This window comes from Bubalus bubalis, chromosome 18 (genome assembly GCF_019923935.1).
Source record: "Bubalus bubalis isolate 160015118507 breed Murrah chromosome 18, NDDB_SH_1, whole genome shotgun sequence".
NCBI classification, from domain to species: Eukaryota; Metazoa; Chordata; class Mammalia; order Artiodactyla; family Bovidae; genus Bubalus; species Bubalus bubalis.
Genome location: NC_059174.1, coordinates 52,773,786 through 52,796,235, shown reverse-complemented (window position 1 = coordinate 52,796,235; position 22,450 = coordinate 52,773,786). Strand labels below are relative to the sequence as shown.

At 50.7% G+C, this 22,450-nt stretch overlaps 1 protein-coding gene across 1 annotated transcript; it reads right to left on the bottom strand.

Annotated features, from left to right (window-relative positions):
• Window positions 1-288: 288 nt before the first annotated feature.
• On the bottom strand, window positions 289-20,508 carry MEIOSIN (meiosis initiator). Its single transcript, XM_025269347.2, has 13 exons — window positions 19,839-20,508; window positions 14,643-14,733; window positions 10,131-10,242; window positions 8,761-8,895; window positions 7,490-7,735; window positions 5,727-5,835; window positions 4,770-4,870; window positions 3,907-4,062; window positions 3,426-3,496; window positions 2,333-2,497; window positions 1,999-2,240; window positions 1,059-1,148; window positions 289-454 (listed from the first exon to the last, which is right to left on the bottom strand). Exons 1-13 carry the CDS (start codon window positions 19,907-19,909, stop codon window positions 289-291), a joined length of 1,755 nt encoding a protein of 584 aa, XP_025125132.1. The 5' UTR covers window positions 19,910-20,508.
• Window positions 20,509-22,450: the final 1,942 nt, after the last annotated feature.

The following is a 22,450-nucleotide window of genomic DNA, read 5'->3' as shown; positions in this document are numbered from 1 at the left end:
GGGAAACTTCACCTCCCTGCATTTCATTCGGGTGGGAGGGGGCTCCTTCCACCCTCTCTGTAGCTTCTCTGATTCCCCTGCCCAGAGTAGAAGGGGGCTGTGAGAGACTTGCCAACCTTGGGGCAGAAGTTCAGACTGCCCCATACAAGGCAAACACAAAGCATCGGGATCAATAAATAACGCCACCTGCCAACCTGGGGGGCCTGCACTAGAGGGGGTGAGGCCCAGGAAACTATCACAGGCTCCTGCTTTCAACAACAGCAGGGCCCGAGGGAGGACGCTGCACCCTCACCCTTGCTGAGACTCCGGAGAGACTGGGTCTGGGAAGCCTCGGGCCTTCTCGGCCAGCAGCTGGTAGAAGGGTTTGGGGGTCTCCCAGTCCTCGTCCTCGCTGCTGGAGCTGTCCTGCTTCACGATCCGGTTGTGCTGGCGGCTGAACCTGCGCGCCTTGGTGCTGGGGGAGAGGTGGCAGGATGGGTGGGTTTCCTCCGTCTCACCTTCGTCCCACCCCCGGTGCTCTGGGCTCGGTAGTGACCAGGGCCTGGGCTGGGGATGGCCAGGGCTTTATTCGGCTCCACCAGGAAAGCGCTAGCTCATTCAAGACCTGTTAAGATCTGTGCACGCGCTTGTTTTTCCGGAGAGGGGTGCAACTGAGGACTGGGCAGGTGGCAGCAATTTGAAGTTGGTGGAGAAGAGGGGTTTCAGGAGGGAGGGGGTGTCGAGACGGGGAGAGGAGGAGGCCAAGTGACAGGGCGTTAAGACTCAGTTTCCTGCTCTGAGAAACTCCCTAAAGCAGAGAGCACAAAGGAAGTTCAGGGCCAAGAGGGTCCAAATTGAGAATTCAGCTATTTGCCCTTCTAAGATCCAGGCAGGCTGGAGCACACCTCTGCTTCTGTTCCCCCAACTCTTCCATAAACTTTGGAGACACCCAGATCTCCCACCTGAGGAGACTCCCACCCTGTTTCCAACATCATGGAGCTCAAGGCTCTGATGATTTTCAGAGGAGCAGGGAGGGCCCTAGCGTCCACCACCCATGCCTCTGGGCAGGGGCTTCTCACCAGTATGGTTTTCGCTCCTGCAGGGTCATCACCCGCCAGAGTTGGGCCAGCTCCTTGGTGGCGGCCGTGGATGCGGTCCCAGGGCAGGCTCTGTGGCAGGAGCGGGGAGGAGGTGAGGAGGTGCCTGCAGCCCTGCCTGGCTTGGGCAAAGGGCCAACCATACAAGGGGCCCTGGCCCTCCCAGAGCCTTGACTTTCTCATCTGAGAACTCAGATCTTCCCATGTTGCTCAGAAAGGCTTCCCTTTTGTGCCCCCTGGAAGGGAGGTGACAGAGGAGGGAGCTGGACTAAAGGGTGGCTGGAGAGGGGCCACCCGGTGTCCTAGGGTCTGTGTCTGCAGCTCAGATAGGAACACCAGCTCTTCCCCACTGAGGCACGAGGGGCCTCCCCCACCCCTAGCTGCAGGCTGGCAATGATTGTTCAGGGTTGGGCACTTGACAGATCCCATCAAGTTCAGCTCCAAGAACTTCTGCTTGAAACCTTAGAAATGAAGAGCTGTCTTCCCACAGGGTTGCTGGGGTGGGAGACAGGACATGAGCCTGAAGCTCCTAGGTAGGGGTGAGCCCACTCCCGACCCGGTCCAGCAGGGATGGAGCTTGAAGCCAAGAGGAACACAGAGTCCAGAAGGGGGTGAAGATCCAAGAGCATCACAGGAGTCCTAGGACCAGCCACAGCTGAAGGTGGAGCCTTTTTTTTCAGATTATAGTAATTAATTAATTATATTAATCAGTTATATCAATTATATAAGTTAATATTAGCCAATTAATTTCCTTTTTTTCATAAGTCTGAGGCGGGTTTCACTGCCTACAACGCATGGGGCCAAGGGAGGCAAGTGCGAGCGTGGTGGGTGAGCGTATCAGCAGCAGAGGGCGGTCTAGCCCTGGGAGTGGATGGACAGTGAGGCAGGGCCCCTTTCAGGGTCGAAGAGGACGCCCACCCACCGGATGTACTGCTTCCGGTTCATCCTGCAGAACATGATGAAGCCGTTGACACACTTCTTCTTCATCTGGGGGGTGCCAGGGGCTTTCTTGCTCTCCTTGGACTTGGGGGGATGCCGGCTGGCCCGGCCCTTCCTGGCCTTCCTCCCGGCCATGGGCAGGGGCAAGACCCGCCGGGTAGGGGTCCACGTGTAGTCCCCATCGTCGCTGGAGGACTGCAGGCCCTCGAGGTCAGCCTGAGTGTCCTGGTGGGGAGCATAGAGAGATGAGGGGGGCGTAGGTGAGGGCCGGCAGGAGACCTGGACTGACCCAGCCAATGGCTGTCCGTCTCCCTCACCTCCTGCTGCCTCCACACCAAGTCTGTGTCCTTGTCCTCCGAGCTGGGGCTGGACGGCACCTTGCTGTTTTCACTCAGCGAGAGGTAGCAGTGGTCCAGCGAGACCAAGGACTGGCCCAGGTCGTGGGAGTCAGGGGGGTCTTTGGGGATCTTGGGGGGCGTGTCCTGGGGCATGAAGGAGAAAGATGGGAGGAGAGAGACAGAGCGGGGCAGTGGTGTCCCTTCATGGCCCCCACTTGCGGCTTTCCTGGGATGTCACACGAGCATCGGAAACAGCTCAGGTTCAAAACATCCTCACCCGGACACAGCCTCACAAGTTCAAGCAAAGGTTCCCCAGTTCCCATAGCAGGTCAGGGAAGAGGTGGATTGGGGGCTTCTGCCTCCTATTCCAGGGCACTCCCTCTCAATTCCCCTGTGAGGGAGCTGGCACACCCTAGGCAAGTTTTAACTCCTCTGAGCGTCAGTTTCATCCACGATGGTGCTACCACACATCCCCTGCCAGGCCAGGCCAGTGTTTATAAGAGCTCTACTAAGGGTGTCTTATCTTTGTTTCTACTGTGAAATCAGCTTCTCGTTCAGGCAGGGGCCACCTTCCCACACATGGAGGGAGAACCATTTGGGGACCAGAGCCAGGCTGCGCCTCTTGTCAGTTGGAGGCTGAACTGCTGGAGCAAACGGTGCTGCGGAGGTCAGCTCTGGGGCCTGAGAGGGAGGCTCTTTTGCACCAAGGATCCCAGGGGTCACCTGCTGTTTTCAGTTTCCTCACCGGTTAAATGGGGCACAAGAGAGCCTGCCTCACAGAGCGGCCCTAAGATTATGTGGGGTCTTTTCTGGGCACCTGGCAGCTTTTAGCTTTTATTCTTTACAGGTGGTTCATTCCAAGGGCCCAGCACACAGCAGGGCGCCTGGTGGTCAGCAGATAGGTTAGGGCAAAGATAGAAGGGTGAGTCTCTGGAAGGACCAGGAGAAGCATGATGGACAGACAGCTGAGTTGAGGGGTGGGGATGACAGAAGGGTCAAGAGGACGGATGAGTGAATCGGCGGGTGGGAAGAAGGACGGACGGGTGTGTGGACAGTGTGGGCAGACACCTACCTTCTGTGGTTCCTCGAGGATGCAGGCAGAAGGTGAAGGTGCAGAATCTAACAGTATTTCCTCAAAGAGAGCTGTCGGGGACAGAGAGGGAGACCAGAAGCGTGGCTGGGACAGAAACGCCTCTCTTGGGGCACCGGGCTGCTGTCCTGCCGTCCCCATAGCTGGAGGGCCCTTCTCTGGCTTTGAGCTTTGGGATCTTCTGCCCAAGACCAAGTCCAGCTCACAGTCCAGCTCCTGTGGGGGACCTCCAGAGTAGGTCCCTACTATAGGGTCCTGGAGCCTTCCTTCCCCACACCAGGCTAGCCTGGAACAACTCCTCACCAGGCTGTGGGCTCCAGGGATGGGATGGGATTTGTCCTGGGAGGATTCACCCCTGGGTATCCAGTACTGCCCAGCAAAAGGCTACATACTTAGTGGGCATCACTGTGGGTTTTTTCCCTTCTCAGTGAACCAAACCTCAGGTCCAGCCCTGGGTGCTCACCTTGGGTCAGGTATTCATTGCCGTCCTCCAAGATCTGTTCAGACAGCAGTTTCCCTGGGGAGCTGAAGAGGGAGGGGCTGAGCCCTAGGATCTCCTGCAGGGGGTCTGTCTCTATCCCGTTGGTAATCTGGGGAGGCCCCAAGGCCAGTGGGCTCTCTGAAAAGGAAATGTCAGGCTTGAGGGTGTGTCAGGTGTTGCCCTTTCCCAGAACACAGCGGCTGGCTTTGAGGAGATGGTGCCCCATACTGGGGAAAGGTGACTCTGTCAGTTCCTCAATGTGAGTGCTTAGAAGAGGAAGTTAAGAGCCGCGGTGCCTGGATTCAAGGTGGTGGTGGTGGTGGTTTAGTCCCTAAGTCGTGTCCAGCTCTTTGCGATCCCATGGACTGTAGCCTGCCAGGCTCCTCTGTCCATGGGATTTTCCAGGCAAGAATACTGGAACAGGTTGCCCATTTCCTTCTCAAGGGGAATCTTCCCAACACAGGGATCAAACCCACCTCTCCTGCTTGGCAGGCATGTTCTTTCCCACTGAGCCACCAGGGAAGCCCAGAATTATGTTAGGGATGGCATATATATACATATATATGTATGTATATGATGTTGTGCTAGATCCAATAGACTGATATGAGCTAGCTGGAGCTCTGTGTTAAGAAAGATTCGGAAGCAGTTTCTGGGATCAAGAGAAAGAGTTAGGATTGATTAGCAACGTCCGCCGTGGCAACCGATGGCTGGGGACAGCGAGTGCACTGTGTGTCCATGCCTAGTGGACACCCGTCCCTCTCCCGCTTCCCTGGCCATCCTCAGAAAGAAGGTACCAAGAAGGCCCCACACCCGCCTACAAGGGGGAGAGACAGAGCTTCAGTCACCTTGGGGGCTGCCCTCTGCAGTCCAGGCGGGAATCCAAGGGTCAGCATTTGGGGACTCCTTGCCCACCTCCTCGCCAGAATCATAGAACACCAGCTTCTGCCTGCAAGAGGTGGAATTCACGAGGCAGACCTGGAGCCCTGGCTGGAAATGCTGTGGCACACAGAGCGAGCCCTTCCCCTCTGGGTGTCCCAGTGTCGCCCACTGTGGAGTTAAGATGGAGATGGCTCTGTGCCCGCCGCTGGGGGAGTGCTGGGGGCAGAAACCTTAGTCAGCTGAGGTGCCTGCCCTTAGGAGCTTCAGGGCTTGTGAGGAGAGGCCAGCTGTCATCAGAGCTGATGACACAGGGTGCAGATCTGTGAGGGGGGTTTGAGGAGGAAGAGAGAAGGCGGGCAGGGCAGAACAGAGAACCATGCTGAGCTAGAAGGATAGGTAGAAGGATGGGTAGTTCCTTCCAGGTGGACGAGGGGAACAGGCTTCCAGGAAGAGGGAACCAAGGATGAGAAGCCCCAGGGGGACACAGGTGGGGCTCCTTCCAAAATGGTGAATATTTAGTGGTAAGGATAAGAGTCACGGGGGAGGGCCTGGCAAGATGAGCTGGGGCACGAGAGGGTCTCAAATGCAAATTAAGATATCTGGGCTCTACCCAATAAGAGGGAGCAGCCTAAAGCCAAAACCCGACATGATCAAGGACTCTGTTAAAAAAGCCACACGGGTGACTAGTGTTGACAGGCTAGAAGGATAGGACAGGAGGCCAGGGAGGGGCTGCAGCCCTGGTCAGCACACAGGATGCAGGGCTTTCCCTTGGGCTCCCAATGCCTGGTGCAAAGCTAGGCCCTCAGAGGTGGTCACCCCGGATATCAGCAGAGGGTGGAAATTGACCCAATTTCTCCCCAGGTCTTAGCCATTCCCCTGGAACATGTCAGCTCCCCAACTCATATCCCCTGAGCTTCCCTTACCTGGGACCAGGCTGGGTCTTGTTGAGAAAATGGATCATCTCGACCCCTTGCTGGGCCTCAAAAGCAGGATAAGACCCCAAATCCTGAGTATCATCTTTGACACAGCAGCCTACGGGGGCAAGTTGGGATGGTCAGTCCTGTGACTGGGCCAGATGCCAGGGCTCACAGGGACATAGATGGAGAGGTGCTGGGGTCTCCTACAGCCTTCTGCCTCCTCCCACTCCAGCCAAAACCTCAGGCTGGGGGCGGGGACTCTGAATGAGGTTTGAAAGTGAAGGTGTTAGTAGCTCAGTTGTGTCCAACTCTTTGTGACCCCATGGACTGTAGCCCACAAGGCTTCTCTGTCTATGGAATTCTCCAGGCAGGAATACTGGAGTGGGTTGCCATTCCCTCCTCCAGAGGATCTTCCCAATCCAGGGATCAAACTCTCCTGCATTGCAGGTAGATTCTTTACCATCTGAGCCACAGGGTACCCTGAATCACTCCCAGGTTTCTGGAATCCTACATCTCTATTAGAAGCTCTGCTGCTGCTGCTGCTGCTAAGTCGCTTCAGTCGTGTCCGACTCTGTGCAACCTCACAGACGGCAGCCCGCCAGGCTCCCCCGTCCCTGGGATTCTCCAGGCAAGAATACTGGAGTGGCTTGCCATTTCCTTCTCCAATGCAGGAAAGTGAAAAGTGAAAGTGAAGTCGCTCAGTCGTGTCTGACTCTTAGAGACCCCATGGACTGCAGCCCACCAGACTCCTCCATCCATGGGATTTTCCAGGCAAGAGTACTGGAGTGGGGTGCCATTGCCTTCTCCGATTAGAAGCTCTAAAGAAGATAAAATATTTAAGTGCAATAATGATGATGAAGATGATGGTAGCAAACAAGTGTATAGTACTTACCATGCCAGCACAGTTTTAATCATTTTACATACTACTCAGCACCCCTTTGCCAAAGGATATGGTTATTATAATAGCCATTTGAAAGTGAAAGTGAAGTCGCTCAGTCGTGTCCGACTCTTTGCGACCCCACAGACTGTAGCCTACCAGGCTCCTCCGTCCATGGGATTTTCCAGGCAAGAATACTGGAGTGGGTTGCCATTTCCTTCTCCAGGGGATCTTCCCCACCCAGGGATTGAAACCGGGTCTCCCGCATTGTAGGCAGACGCTTTACTGTCTGAGCCACCAGGGAAGTCCAATACCCATTTATAGTTCAGTAAATGGAGGCACTGAGCTCTAAAGAAACTTGCCCAAGGTCACAAGATTAACAGACGATCTGGAACACCCACCACTCATGGGTGACCCCAGGAAATGAGCGTATGGGATCACCGGACAGTCACTAGCACCATGCCTGTGGCCTGGCCCAGAGGATAGGCTCTGTGAGGAAGGGCTGAATGAATGGGCAGAGAAAGAGGATGACCCGAGGCCTCGCCTTCCAGTCGTGCCTGTGTCTTCTGGGGGTGTCACACCTTTGAAGCTGGCTCACAGGAGCATTTGTCTGGCTGCTTCAAGGAAGGGAGGCTCAGGAGGAGGCCCGGCTCTTGCCCCCAGTTCTGTGAATTGCAGCCCTTGCGTGAGGGCCGCATTGATCCTGTCCCCTGCCTTACACCCACAGCCGAGACTAAAGGGAAGAGCAAACTGGGAAAGAGGCCAAGAGATGGCACCTCTCTTGTCCATGGTCCAATCCCCGGCTCCTAGGACTGTGTCCAGGATGCTGGGAGGTGCCTGATCAGTGGTGTGTAAATGACTGGCTAAGTTAGTGGAGAGGAAAGAGACTAACTTGAGATGTCACAGTGGATGCTGTTCTCAGCCACATCCAGCAATGTCAACTGGCATCTTCCTCCCTTCTTGTCACCTTGAGATGAGGATGCCTCAGCCCTGGGGAGACTGCAAGAGTCCCAGCATCTTGGAAGGGTGGTGGTCCCCACCACATTTCCTCCTTTCTGGTCTGGAGATGGGGTCTCCAGCTTCTCAGGCTTCTCCAGGGCCAGACAGCGACGAGGGTTCTGGGCCCGGGTCTGGTGTTCTGGGAGAGGAGAGAGATGGCATCAGACAGGGCTGTTGGGGGCGGGGGGGACTGTCTCCAGAAGGTGGTTGGGGTTGGGGTGGAGACATTCTGCTCTGGCCCCAGTGACCTGCTTCAGAGCTTTGCCTGGCTGGGTCACTCAGTCCTTCTCAGGTAAGCCCAGATCCTCAATTAAAGACCATCTAGTCGGATACCCACTTCCTTTGCCCGCGTTAGAATCACTTTGAGAACTCTGAAAAATACTGATGCCCAGGTTCCACCCAGATCACTGAAGCCCAGCATTCTGGGTGTGAGGCACAGGCAGGGAAAGCATCCCAGTGATTCAGATGTGCAGCTGGGGCTGGAAATCATTGATTAGGCCCGACTCCCCCTCCACTTTTTTTTAAAGCTAGGTCATGTGGCATGCAGGATATTAGTTCCTCAACCAGGGATTGAACCAGTGCCCTCTGAATTGAAAGTGGAATCTTAACCTCTGGAACACCAGGGAAGTCCCCCAACTCCCTTTTTAAAGACATGGAAAATGGGGCTCAAAAAGGGGGAGACAGGTAGTGAGTCAGTAGCATGGCTGAGGTGGGACTTGGGACCCTCGCCTCCCACACAGGGGTCCTTCCATCACCCATGCGCCCTGCTGCCCTGGCCCAGGGATGGATGACAGGACAGAGGGATGATAAATGCTGACAGTGATTCCATTTGCTGGGCACTGGCCACATGCCCCACCACTTAAGCACTGCTGAGAGGTGTGCACGTGGGCTCCTAATCCTGAGGCCCACCCTGTGGCAGGCACTCCAATATCCAAACCAGGAAACGGAGGCTCAGAGGATGAGAGTGACCCCCCCCCCACCCTGACCCCAGGCCTCAGAGCTAGGAAGAGGAGGGCACCAGGAGTTGAACCGAGGCATGTCTGAATCTAGAGCCTGGTCCAGGCTCAGGACTGCTGACTCGCCCTCCTTGGAGTGGCGACGACCCTGGAGAAGGAGCCCCATTCCTGTGGGACTCCTGCTTCCTGTTTTACTGCAGGCTTGTACCTGACGGTCTGGTAGGCTTTTTCTTCCGAGGTTTCCGGCATGCTCCCCAAAGACGGGACTTCTGAGAGTGTGGGGAGCTGGATGGGGTAGAGAGTCTCTGTTTTGGGGGGCCTGCAGCAGGGTTCCAATCCAGCCCTGCAGAGGATGGAGAAGGAGGCAGGTCAGATGGCCTCACCCTCGTCCAGCCTGAGTCCTGCCTGTGGACAATGCTTCCCACTGGACGGGGGGGAGGGAGGCTGCTGCAGTCCCCAGATAAACTTTGTAAAAGTGGAAACTGAGGTCCCGGGAGGAGATGGGACTTGTCTGAAGTTCCACAGCCAGGTGGCAGAAGTACAGGTGAAAACTCAGGTATCTGCAGGTCCATTCCGGGCCTTGGCCCAGACAGAAGACTGACTCAGTGCTTCCCAAATGCTTACCCGTCTTCCCCTCCCAAACCAATTCCTCTTCCTACCTCCTTAAGATGGTGGGTGGCCCGCAGCCTCTCCCCGAGGCCTCACAATTCTTCCTTGTGAACATCTCCCAAATTGACCCTCTTCAGCCCACACTCTCAGCCATGGTGCTGCATCTGCTTGCGGTCTCCTGCCCAGGTCCCTCCTAGAAGTGTCCCCACTGGTCTCCCTGACTCCAGTTTCTTACTTAATGACCCCCACACTAGATGTCAGGGACCTCTTCCTAAACAGCCACTCTGACTGTGGTTTTCCTCTGGCTTACAGCCCTTCAGTCGTTTTCATCCTCTCTATCTCCCTCCCGAGCCAGGCTCTCGAGGCCCTTCAGAATCTCATCTCTGCCTCATCTCCTACCCTTCTTGCCAGGGTATTTCTCACACCAGTAACACCACCACCCAGCGCACACAATGTGAGACAACTGGCATGTTCCGGGCACTGTGTGACAACACTCCTTGCGTGTATTAACTCATTTAATTCTCACAACAAACATAAAGTAAGTACTTTTACTGGTCCATTTTGCAGATGAGGGAACTGAGGCACAGAGCAGTTTAGGTCATGAGACGGATGTGTCTGAGTCTGGACCTGGCTCTGGAGCCTGTGCACATCATCTGGGTGCTGCACGGCCCCTCCAGTCACACCTGATGACCTGCCTGTTCCCAGGCCTTCCATTTGTGTCTTCTTGTGCCTGCGGGCTCCTGCTCACATTGTTTCTTGTTTGCCTGGCATGGTGCCCTGCTGTCTTGAAGGCCCGCTCCAAGGGCCCTCCCCCCACAGGCTTCCCAAGACACACTCCTCTGGGGTCACAGCATCTTGGACCCACGCCAGGCTGTGAGATCCGGGAGGATGGGAACCATTTAGATCACTTCAGTGTCCCCTACAGCCTGGACATAGCAGGCACTGGGAACGTCGGTTGAGCTTACTTACCCCCGAGTTCGCCATGCCCATGGTTGGCGTGGAGTTGGAGCAAGGCCTTGGTCACATTGATGCTGCTCTGTAGGTAGTGAATGTACTGCAGGATGTGCAAGAGAACCTCCTTCTGCTCCCAAAAGAAAGACAGGGTTGAGCGGGCACTCAAGATCACGTGAGGCTGCTGGGGACCAGGGACAGTCAGGCTCCAGGACCCCTGGGGCCCCACCCCAGCAATCCACCCACCATGGGCAGAGAGGTTCCTGTTGTGCTCTTCAGTCCTCACCGTGGCCCAGGGAGCCAACGGGTACAGCTCTGAAGACAAGCCCAGAGTGCTGAAGGGATCGCTGGGTTACAGAGAGGGTGTGGCCGAGTGGGGGTGTGAAGCCAGGCCTGCCTGCCTCCCAGTGCGGTTTTGGGGGCACATGCTGGAGAAGGCAATGGCACCCCACTCCAGTACTCTTGCTTGGAAAATCCCATGGACGGAGGAGCCTGGTAGGCTGCAGTCCATGGGGTTGCGAAGAGTCGTACACGACCGCGCGACTTCACTTCCACTTTTCACTTTCATGCATTGGAGAAGAAAATGGCAACCCACTCCAGTATTCTTGCCTGGAGAATCCCAGGGACGGGGGAGCCTGGTGGGCTGCCGTCTATGGGGTCACACAGATTCGGACACGACTGAAGCGACTCAGCAGCAGCAGCTGCTGGGCTTCTTGCCCCTGGCCCTCAGGCATGTGCACAGTCCCCCCCTCCTCCCTGGCTTCTTTCTTTGAGCCTCAGCACAGCGTTCCCCGCCTTCCAGAAGCTTTCCTGACCTCCTGACCCCGCACCTAGGCTGCTCAGATGTCCCTCCTCAGCACTCCTGTGACACCCTGGGCCTGTTCCCACCAAGGCACTTGCCACACTGTTTTATAATTATCCGTTGATGTGTCATTCTCTCCCATTGACCTTGAACCCACTGAGAGTAAGAGAATGTAGCTGATGGATTTCTGGATCCTGAGCACACAGAACGGAGAGGTGACGAAGCCAGTTATCACTGAAGGAATGACTCTTCCCCCATAGCACCAGCAGGCATCCCCCATCCAGCCACTAAGTTGAAGCTGATTTGACACTGGAGATACTAAGCTAAAAAAGATACCAGCCACTAAGCCACAAGAATGGTGAACTACACAAACTTTTTTTTGCCTTCACAGAACTTACAATACAGGGAGGGCAGCAGACCTTAATAAACTCATAATTCATATAAAATTATTGACTGTGTGATAAGCATTAGGAATAAAAGAGCATGATACAATTAGACTTGGGTGTCCAAAAAGGTCTGTCTGAAGTGGCAGCATTGAAATTGAATAGTGGGGACTTCCCTGGCGGTCCAGTGGTTAAAACTTTGTGCTTCCAGTGCAGGGGGCTCAAGTTCAATCCCTGGTTGGGTAACTAAGATGCTATATGCTGTGCAGTGTGGCCAAAAAATTAAAAATATTGAAATTAAAAAAAATAAACCGAAGAGTGTAAGGAGTTAGCCTGGTAAGGAGGTGAGGAAAGAATACCTATAACTATTTTTTTTTGGATTAAATAGATCCCTAGAATAACAACAAAACTGTCAGCAGGAATGTTCCAAACCCCAAATCAGGAAACATGGTCTTGGGAGTGGGGGATTAATTGAGAGACTGGGACTGACATATACACACTGCTATATATAAAATAGATAACTAACAAGGGAACTTAGCACCAGGAACTCTGCTTAATACTCTGTAATGACCTATATGGGAAAAGAATCTAAAAAAGAGTGGATATATGTATATGTATGACTGATTCACTTTGCTACATAGCAGAAACCAACATAACACTGTAAATCAACTATACTCCAATAAAAATTAATTTAAAAAGAGGAAGCATGGTCTCAAGAGGGACATACGTGAAACTTTTCCATAAAATATAATACAGATAGTCACTAAACATATTTAATCTGATTCATGGGAAAAAAATAGTCGCTCAGTAGTGTCTGACTCTTTTCAAGTCCATGGATTGTAGCCTACCAGGCTCCTTTGCCCATGGAATTCTCCAGGCAAGAATACTGGAGTGGGTAGCCATTTCCTTCTTTAGGGAATCTTCCTGACCGAGGGATTGAACACAGGTCTCTTGCGCTGCAGGTGGATTCTTTACCATCTGAGCCACCAGGGAACCTGATACGCAGAGGGAGTTATAATTTACTTAAGGATTAATGGCTACTGATGCTTGGCTTCCCAGGTGGCTCAGTGGTAAAGAATCCACCTGCCAATGAGGGTTCAATCCCTGGATCACGAAGATTCCCTGGAGAAGGAAATGGCAACCCACTCCAGTATTCTTGCCTGAGGGAAATCCCAGGGACAGAGGAGCTTGGCAGCCTATAGTCCATGGGATTGAAAAGAATCAGACACTGCTTAGCAACCGAGCACGCACACCACACAATGTGACACAGCCCAAAGACTATTAGCTTAGACCTGGCTCCAACCTGCCACTTACTGGCTGTGCACTGGGAGCAGGTCATTTTACCTCCTTAGAGCCTCAGTTTTCTCATCTGTGCAATGGGCACAAGGATATTCATTCAGGCTCAGAGAAGTATCATTAGGACGAAATAAATTTGAGTGTGTGAAAGTGCCCAGCATAGAGCCTGATACATTCGTTGACTAATAAATGCTTAGTTGATGATTGAGACTGAGGACTGACTGGGATGAAGGCCTTATGTAGAGCAGGAGGCCCAGGACTTAATTTAAGGGAGGATGAAAATGGGAAAGGAGTGGATCCTTAAGACAGCTGAGGGAATTCCCTGGCAGTCCCGTGGTTAGGACTTTGTGCTTTCACTGCTGAGGGCCCAGGTTCAGTCCCTGGATAGAGAACTAAGATCTGGAAAGCTGCACAGTGCAGCCACGAGAAGAGGGGGGACAGTGGGCTGAGACCTGGGGAGGATTCTACCAAGGGAATGTGGTCCTCTGCTCCTGATGAAATGCTGCTGCCTGTACCCTGACTTGACTGTCATTCCTCCAGCGCAGGGACTGTGTCTCAGCCATCTCCACCCTCCCTACCAAGAGCTATAAGAGCCCATGCACACCAAATTCTCCAGTGGGCAAGAAGGCAAAATTTCTCAGCTATTTTTGAGCACTGTGGTGGTCTGTATAATGCCTCCCCAAAAGGTGTCCATGGCCTGGTCCCCGGAACCTGTGCATGTGTTGCCTTATATGACAAAGGAGCCTTTGCAGACGTGATTAAGGATCTTGAGATAGAGAGATGATTCTTTTTTTTAATTTTTTTTTTTTTTTAGTTTTTTGAATGTTAAGTTTTTTTGTTTTTGTTTTTAATTTTATTTTTAAACTTTACATAATTGTATTAGTTTTGCCAAATATCAAAATGAATCCGCCACAGGTAGAGAGATGATTCTTGATTCTAGCTTATCTGAGTGTGCCCAATGCAATCACAAGCATCCTTATAAGCGGGAGACAGGAGGGCCAAAGGCAGAGAGGGCAAACTGTTGACCAAAGCAGAGATAGAGGAGAGACCAGAAGCTATTATGCTTCTGGCTTTGAAAAGGTCATGAACCAAGGACCATAAGTGGCCTCTAGAAACTGGCAAGGCTTCCCCAGTGTCTCAGGGGTAAAGAACTTGCCTGCAATGCAAGAGACTCAGGAGACTTGGGTTCGATCCCTGGGTCAGGAAGATCCCCTGGAGGAGGGCATGGCAACCCACTCCCATATTCTTGCCTGGAGAATCCCATGGACAGAGGAGCCTGGCGGGTTACAGTCCACGGGGTTGTAAACGGTCGGATACGACTGAAGTGACTGAGCTGGCACGTGTGCAGAAATTGGCAAAGGGGGAGGAAACAGATGCTCTCCTGGAACCTCTGAGAAGAACCAAATTTGGAAATCATCCCAATGAAGTCACAAAAGAAGGCTGTCAGAAAGGGAACCGACATTTATTCAGGCCCTGTAATGGCTATCGTGTTGTTTTGGTCTCACAATATCTCTGAGTAGGAGTAGTTATTTTTCCTTGATTTATAGCTGAGAAATCTGAGACTTGAAAGGCTGATAATCTGAGTGAGCTGCCCAGAGTTCTGCAGGTGTGGAGCTGGAGAGCTCAGATCCAGACTGTCTTGATTCTCAGGGAGATGACCTTGACCTGGTGCCTTGCCTATTTTTTTCCTCTCTCAATTCCTCCCGCCTCCTTTTTTTTTTTTGGTCACCATGCCACGTGGCATGTGGGATCTTCCCTAACCAGGGATCAAATCTGTGCCCCCTGCATTGGGAATTCAGAGTCTCAACCACTGGACCACCAGGGAGGTCCCTTCCCCTGCCTCCTTTGTAGGAAAGAATTCCTCAGACTTCTGGTCATGGGATCACAGACTCCCAGAAATTTCCACTCAGAGCAGGACCCTTGCCATCTCAGTACTGTCACTGGGTCTGTGTGTCGGTCTAGGTTTCCCAGGACAAGGGAGGTCAGCCCAATTGCTGATATGTTCAGAGCTGCCTCCCAAATTCACCTCCTCTCCTTCAGCCCCTTTACCTTGGTGAGCTTCTTGGTACCAGTCTTCAGGGTCACTGGCAGCATCAATGCCAGCTCTTGCAGTTTGCTGGTGTGGTTTTTCCTCTGCTTCCTGTTTCGGGACAAGAGCCGTTTTTGGTTAGGACATCCAAAATGGAATTTGGTATCTGACACCACCCCCCAATCCACCTGTCTCAGTGTTCCCCATCTCAGAGAAGCTTAGTTCCCCGACCAGGGACTGAACCCATGCCTCTTGCAGTGGAAGCATACAGTCTTAGCCAGGGGACCCCCAGGGAACTCCCAGTCACCAAATTTTGCCCATTCCTCCTCCAATCCCTTCTCTCCATCCCCTCACCCCTACCCTAGTCCGTGTGTTGACATCCTCATAGTTCTCCCAGCCTCCCATCTGGCCTCCTCCAAATCATACTCTCTATGCATCAGGGTGATCATTCTTTCTTCTTCTTTGTAGTATTTATTTCACAACACCGGGTCTTAGTGGCAGCACATGGGATCTTTAGTCTCTCGTTGAGGCACTTGGGATCTAGTTCCCTAACCAAGGATGGAACCCGGGCCCCTGGCATTGGGCGCACAGAATTTTAGCTACTGGACCACCAGGGAAGTCCCTGGAGTGATCTTTCTGAAACACAAAAATATCTATGGTTTTCTCATCTGGGCAAAATGAATGAGGATATTCTTTCAGGCGCAGAGGGTTATCCGTAGGACTGAATACCTTAGTTACCTAAGAAGTACTTCAAACCTCTCAATGCCATCCCATTATTAAGAATCAAGTCCTTGATTTTATTAAAAATCAAACCCTTGACATGGCTTATAATGCCCGCCCCTCCCCCCACGGCTTGGCCCACCTGATCATTCTGGTCTCATCTCTTACTTCCTTCCATTCTCTCCAATCAACAGCCCCCAACTCCACAGGACAGGTGAGGTACCTCTGCTAAGGGGCCCCTGACCCTGAGCTCATGAATTTCTCTGATCCCTGCACTAGGCTGAGAGCTGAGTCGGGGGCACCCAGAACAGGGTCTGGCACATTGTGGGAACTCACTGCCTATTTGCTAAATGAACAGATAAATAAGGGCGTGAAAGAAGTTAACTCCTGAGCAGATGCAGAACTTTCAGGATATAATCCCAGAATCCATAATTCATAATATATCCATGTACACACACCTGTACCTCTTTCTCCTGACAGATGGAGACACAAAGATATTGGCATCTCTCTCCCAAACTACACACTTCTGGCACTGCTCCTGCTACTCGTATGGGAAAGCCGGAACACCTCGTCTCCACCAATCCTTATCTCATCTTCCTTCAGGGCCTGGTTCAATTGCCATCCACCCCAGGAAGCTTCCCCTGTCTTTCTCCCTGACTGAAAGCAGGATCAAGCCAAACATACTCCATTGATTACACTTGTATCTCTGATTCCTACTCAGACCCACGAACTGATACCCACTCTTTTATTTTTGGCTGTGCTGTGTGGCATGCAGGATCTTAGTTCCCTGACCAGGGATCAAACCCTTGCCCCTGCATTGGGAGCGAAGAGTCTTAACCACTGGACTGCCAGGGAAGTTCCTCGATCCCTCCTCTTTGCCAGGTCCCATGCTGGACACTGTGGAAAGGGAGACAAATAGATTCGCTGTCCTCAAGGACATGAGGGACCAGTGTGGGAGGCACTCTTATCTCCCCAACCAAACTCTGAAGTTGAAAGAATCATTCTCACTCATTCATTCAGCAATTGCTTATTGAGCCCTTACTGTGTGCCAGGAAGTGTGGTTGGTGACAGGGATAAAAGTCTATAAAACAATAACTCTTTCTAGAGCCCACAGTACAGCCAGGGATCCATTTATCAAATTGTTCCACAAACAACATAAAATGGCAACTAGGAGCAGAACCAGCTATATAATTTGCTGAGGATAAGAAGATTTTCCTCGTGGTCCAGTGGCTAAGATTCCAAGCTTCCAATGCAGAGGGCTCCGTTTCCATCCCTTGTCAGGAAACCCAGATTCCACGTGCCCCAATTAAAAAGATCCTGGGTGCTGCAACAAAGATCAAAGATCCCGCACGCTGCAACTAAGACCCGGCGCAGCCAAATTATATATAAATATATAAATACATATAAACGTCTATATTTATATGTATAATACATATAAATGTCTATATTTATATATGAATAATACATATAAATATATATTTTTTATTTGGAGGGAGGAAAAAGGTAACTAGGAATTGCAAAATTTTGGTCTCTCCTGGGCAACAGTCCCGAATAGGTGTGACCCAGGGCTGTGCTCACAGGGGCCTCTGGGAATCGGGCACTCCCTCCCAAGGGGGCTTCTTTCCTTGCTGGATGGTTCTGGTTTCAGACAAGTCTTCCTCACAGTCTCTATGATTTTCACTCACTAATCCCAGCTCTGCCCTCTGATTCTGTGGAGAACAGGTCAGCTCCAGCCACACAGGTCTTTTTCTGTGTGGCTGGAGCTTTTTTCTTTTTCTGTTTCTCTCAACTGCCAAGTTTATTTCTGCCTTGAGGGCCTTTCCCATTCCCACCACCTGGAATGTTCCTTTGCCCTGATGTTTCACATGGCTGATTTCTTGCCATTCAGCCTTTAGCTTAAATGTAACAACCCCAGAAAGGCCTTTCCTGAGTACCTGATAAACAGGCACATTCTTTGTCACATCACCACATCGTTTATAGGCATCCAAAATCTTTCTTTCTCTCTTTTTTCCTTTCTTCTTTCCTTTCCTTCTTTCTCCCTTATAAATGTAAACACAAGAGCAGGGATTTTTGTCCCTTTTATTTATTGCTATATCCTGGACTGACTTCTTCATTAGGCACAGGTAAGCACAGTGCCTAAGGCTGGTGATAATTTTAGGGGCTCATAAAGTGTTTTATTTTGAAATCAGAAGAGAAAAAAATTAATATAATTCAACTTGGATTACATTCATCTTTATACCAATGCTGTCATAAATGACAGTTTTTAATGTGTTTTTAATGAAGGAATGAGCACAAGAAAGCAAAATTGCCTACGGCCCACAAAAGTCATATATGGCCTTGGTTATATTCCTAGCTCCTGGAATAATACCTGGCTCTTAGTAGGTGCTCAACAAAAAATTGTTGAATTAAAGAATGCTATTCTGTCTTATGATTGCCTTTAAGTCTTTGAAGTGGCAAATCACTCTAATTCTTGGGTTTCCTTTTCCCTGAGCTAATCAGCCTAAACTCTCACTATTCCTTTATTTTACAGGAGCTGGAAGGAGCTTTAATCAAGAGCCAGTCCAGGGGACTTCCCTGGTGGTAAAGACTTTAACTTCCAGTGCAGGAGATGCAGGTTCAATCCCTAAGGGAGCTAAGATCCCACATGTCTTCTGGCCAAAAAACCAAATGTAAAACAGAAACAATATTGTAACAAATTCAATAAAGACTTTAAAAGTGATCCACATCAAAAAATCTTTAAAAAAGCCAGTCCAAATTTCTCATATCAGCTATGTGAAATCCAAGGCCCAGACCCTAATTTGCTTAACATGTGCAAGAATTTAAGAGCCACCCCAAAATGAGGGAAAGTAAGGGGCAGTCCCAAGAAGCAGTATAACAGTTGGTTATAAACTTCAGCTTTTGACACAAATAGATCTGGTTGAAATCCCAGCTCTGCCACTTGCTGTGTAACTTTGGACAAGTGCTTTCATCTCTCCAAACCTGTTTATAATTCATTTATAAAATGGAGCTGGCTGGAAAGTGCGATCTTGTCCAGGTGTTTAGCACCAAGGGCGTGCTCATGAAAGGTTTGTTCAAGATAGAAGGTAGACAGTCATTTGTTGGAACGATTTAGGTATAAGGGATGTTGGAGAGTAGGGTGGAGGTATTGTATTGGATGACTATGGTTGATAAAACTGTCATTTTTGGTTGACCAACATCCAATCCCTCTGTTTTCTGGTAATAATTTCCTTTGGGTTATGATCCCTCCCCCACTCTCAGTCCATGTCGTTCAGAGTCTGAACCCAACCTCCCCTTCCACTCTTGGCTCTGATGTTGTCTGGGTTGGCTCACCATTTGTGAGGGCAAGAGACCTTTCAGTCACTCCAGGTCCACATCCTGCCAACCTGACAAGTCTGGCATAGATTCTCTTTCCAGGATCCATTGACTCTGATTAGCTAAGTCTGGGTTACTACCCAAATCCTGAACCAATTACTTGACTTCTCCCTTCCATTAGGGAGCACTGAAGCAAAGTCTAATCAAGAAGTCAAGGGATTGGTTGAGGATTTGGGTAGTAACACAGGCTTGACCAATCGGAGTCAATGGATCCTGGGGAGAAAATCTCTGCCAGGCTTGTCAGGTTGGCAGAACATGGACCTGGAGGGGCTTAGGAGCCATCTTGCCCTCACAAATGGAGAGCCAACCCAGACAGAGCCAAGACAGGCAGATTTCTGGCCATGTCATTTAACCCCTCACTTGGAACCAGCCTAGCCTGATGCCCCAGAATTTTTTGTTTAAAGGATCCAGTAAATCCCCATTTATGCCTTAGCCAGTTTTAGCTAAGTTTCTGTTAATTGCAATTGAGTCTTTATTAATACAATGACTCCACATCTAAAAAGGGAGGAAAGAGAATGCACTGTTGGTGACCTCTGGAATTCCAGGAAGAATAGGCAAGCAGGAGAGAATTCTTCATCGTCTTCATGTGCTCCTTCTGAGCACAGTTCCTAAGTAGAGAACCTAAATAAAGCGGATGCTGATTTTTGGAGTTAATAAATGAAGAGACAGGTAGATGAAAAGTCACTGGGGAAGAAAATAAGGGATAAGATGAACTTTGGCTCTCTTCTTTATCCAGATGTTGGAGGAAGGGAGACATCTGATCCAACCCTCATCTGCTGGGAAAACCTCTCTATTAGATTCCTGACACTTGGTAGGGGCTTGATGGCAAAATAAATACATAAATAAAAGAAAGGAAGGAAGGGCATTAAAAAAAATCAGAATGTCAAAACATGCAAGGGCTTAGAGATGATCTTTGCCAACTACCTCAGTTCTCTCATCTTGAAATGGCAGTAATATTTGCACCTACTTCCTCCTGGAGTTGTTGTCAGGATTAACGGGTATACAAACAAAAAGCTTAGCAAAAAGTCTGGCAAACTAGTAAATGCTCAGTAAACACTATTGTTATTATCATTCTACCAGAGTGGCTGGAGCTTCAAGGGAGGTGGCCCAGGGGGAGCCCTTACCTGTCACTGGGACTCAGGGAACTGGTTCTGGGCTGTTCAGGAGAACACACACGTTTGCTGGAATCCCACATCTGCAAAGAGGGGAAAATAAAGAATTATTAGTGACCTCTGGGATTCCAAGAAGAATGCACAGTATGATAGGCAGCCTTATTTCCCCCCATGGTGCTCCTTTGAGCACTCAAGAGATCCCCAAAAAAGTCCTGAGTCCCCATAAACATAGGCCAATAGAACAAATGAAAATGTCCAAAGTCTAAACTGAGGTCCATGAATCTCAAATTGCAAATTTGGGCTTGTAAATAATGATCCAGACCTAAAACTAAAAGCAGCAGATTTCCAAACTTTGATTCAGAGCTTTAGTCTTAATAATGAGATGTCAGACTCTGCAGTGGAGAGCAGACCTGAAAACTGTGACTTAAGATATTTAAACTATGATATTAAGACAGCAACCGTATGATTTTAAACATCCAAAATGAGGACCTACAGCCTAAAAAGGAGACTTTCCCAAACCTAAAAGCCTTAAACTCTAATACTAAGGTATTCTAGACCCCTAAACTGTCAACTTCTGATCTCCAAATATAAGCCCAATACTAATATTAAGAACACAGACCAGAAACATTAATACTGAGAACCCAAACCCTAAACAAAGAAACCCGAGCTCCCAAAAGCAAACCTCAACCCCCCCAAATTTACCTCAGATCTGAAAACAAAGACCTCTAGACCCTCAAACTGTCACTTCAAACCCCCAAACTGTGCCCCCAAGCCTAAACTGAGATCTCACATGTGAATTCTATCTAAAACCCAAACTCTAAAACTGCAGCCCCATACTCAATGTGGGGGACTCCAGGGCTTAACAGTTCTCAAAGTTCCAAACTGGGACTCCAAACCCTAAATCTCACACCTCATACTCTATATTAAGATTCTAAACCCTAAATCTATATTGAGACTTCAATTCTCCAAAATTAGACCTCAGGCCCCCAAATTATACTCTAGGCTTATAGATTCCCACATTAGTATCTCTGTTTCCAACAGGAAAGTTTTCAGTGACAAAACCCAAGATTTTCAGATTTCCCAAAACTAGTTCTATCCAGACACAAATCCCAAGACTACAAGTCCTAACCGGTGACCCCCAAGTCCCCAACATTATTCAGAGACTTCATACGTCAAACTTGAGCCTGGACCCGGAAACCTAGGCCCTGCCTCAAATCCAAACTCCGGCTCTGCTGCCCAGGTCCCGCCTTGCATACAGCCTGGGCACCCAAGGCACACCCGCCCTCCTGCCCCCCCCCCCCGAAACTCCGAGAGTGGCCACGGCCAGGAAGTGCCATTCCTGAGTGGACCCCAGGTTCTGGTCTGACCGGCAAGCCCCCGAACTATTCCCCTTGGCCTCCAGCATCTGCCTCAAGAGACCCCCCTTCTGGTTTTGCGCCAGCCCCAAACTTGGAAGCCCGATTGGACAGTGTCTCGCGCTGGCCCCCGGAGGCTGGTCGCGTGCGGGAGCCTCACGCCGGCCTTGGCCACCACGTTCCGAGCCCAGGCGTGAGGTGGGCGCAGTCCCCTTTGGCGTGAGGTTCCTGCTTGAGGCCTGAAGAGAAGAGCAAAAGTGAGCGCTTGAGGCCAGGCTACGCCCCCACCAGTTCCTGCCAAGGTGTGCTAGGCGCGAGACTGGAGAGGAAACGGCAGGGTACAAGTGGCCGTGCGCACGCGCGCCTGGGGAAGGTCCCAGTCTTCCAGCACAGAGCGAGCCTGGCTTCGCGCCTCCTGTCAGTCTTTGCCCGTGCGCGCCAAAAGACCGACCAATCAGGGCTCGCCCATTTCCCGCCTTTTCGGCAGGCACCGCCCCTCCTGGCCACGCCCCTAGTCCACTTCAGAGGTCCGAGGCCAAAGGAGCCGAGCGAGGAGGCGGGGTCTCCTCAACTGCCAACTATAAGGAAGCAAGGGAAATCGGACTAATCTTCCTTCCCGCCCTCTGGTGTCCGGTTTCCAACTTTTCCCTTTAGCACAGGGTTAATGTGGACTTATGTGTGCCAAGCCCCATGCTAGAAGTTGAGGATTTAGCCACAGTCTTCCTAGTGCAGTTGGGAAGGCTCACAAACTGTGAGAATCTAGTGAGGTAGAGGCTGCATTAAAGAGATAAATTGCGAAAAGATTCAATCAAAGAAGAGGGCCACCGGAATCAGGCCTTAATAGCAGTTCCTCTCATAAAGTTATGTTTCTTAGTAATGCAAACTCTGCATTTTAGAAGGTTCACTCTCACAACCTATGAGAAGGATGGGCAGGAAAATACTGCTTAAAGTGAGGCGATCTAGCAACCTAAAGGAGAGTAGAGGCCCTGGTGTCCAGCACATTTCAGTTTAAATCACTTTCTGGTTGTGTTGCCATGGAGAAAATTCTCTATCTAGTTCTGCCTTTGCTTTTATAAATTTGGGATAATGCCTGGATTCTCTGCAGAGTGTCTGGTACATATCTGTGCTTAGTTGCTCAGTTGTCTCCGACTCTGCAATCGCATGGACTGTAACCTGCCAGGCTCCTCTGTCCATGGGGATTCTCCAGGCAAGAAGACTGGAATGAGTTGCCATGCCCTTCTCCAAGGGATCTTCCCAACCCTGGAATGA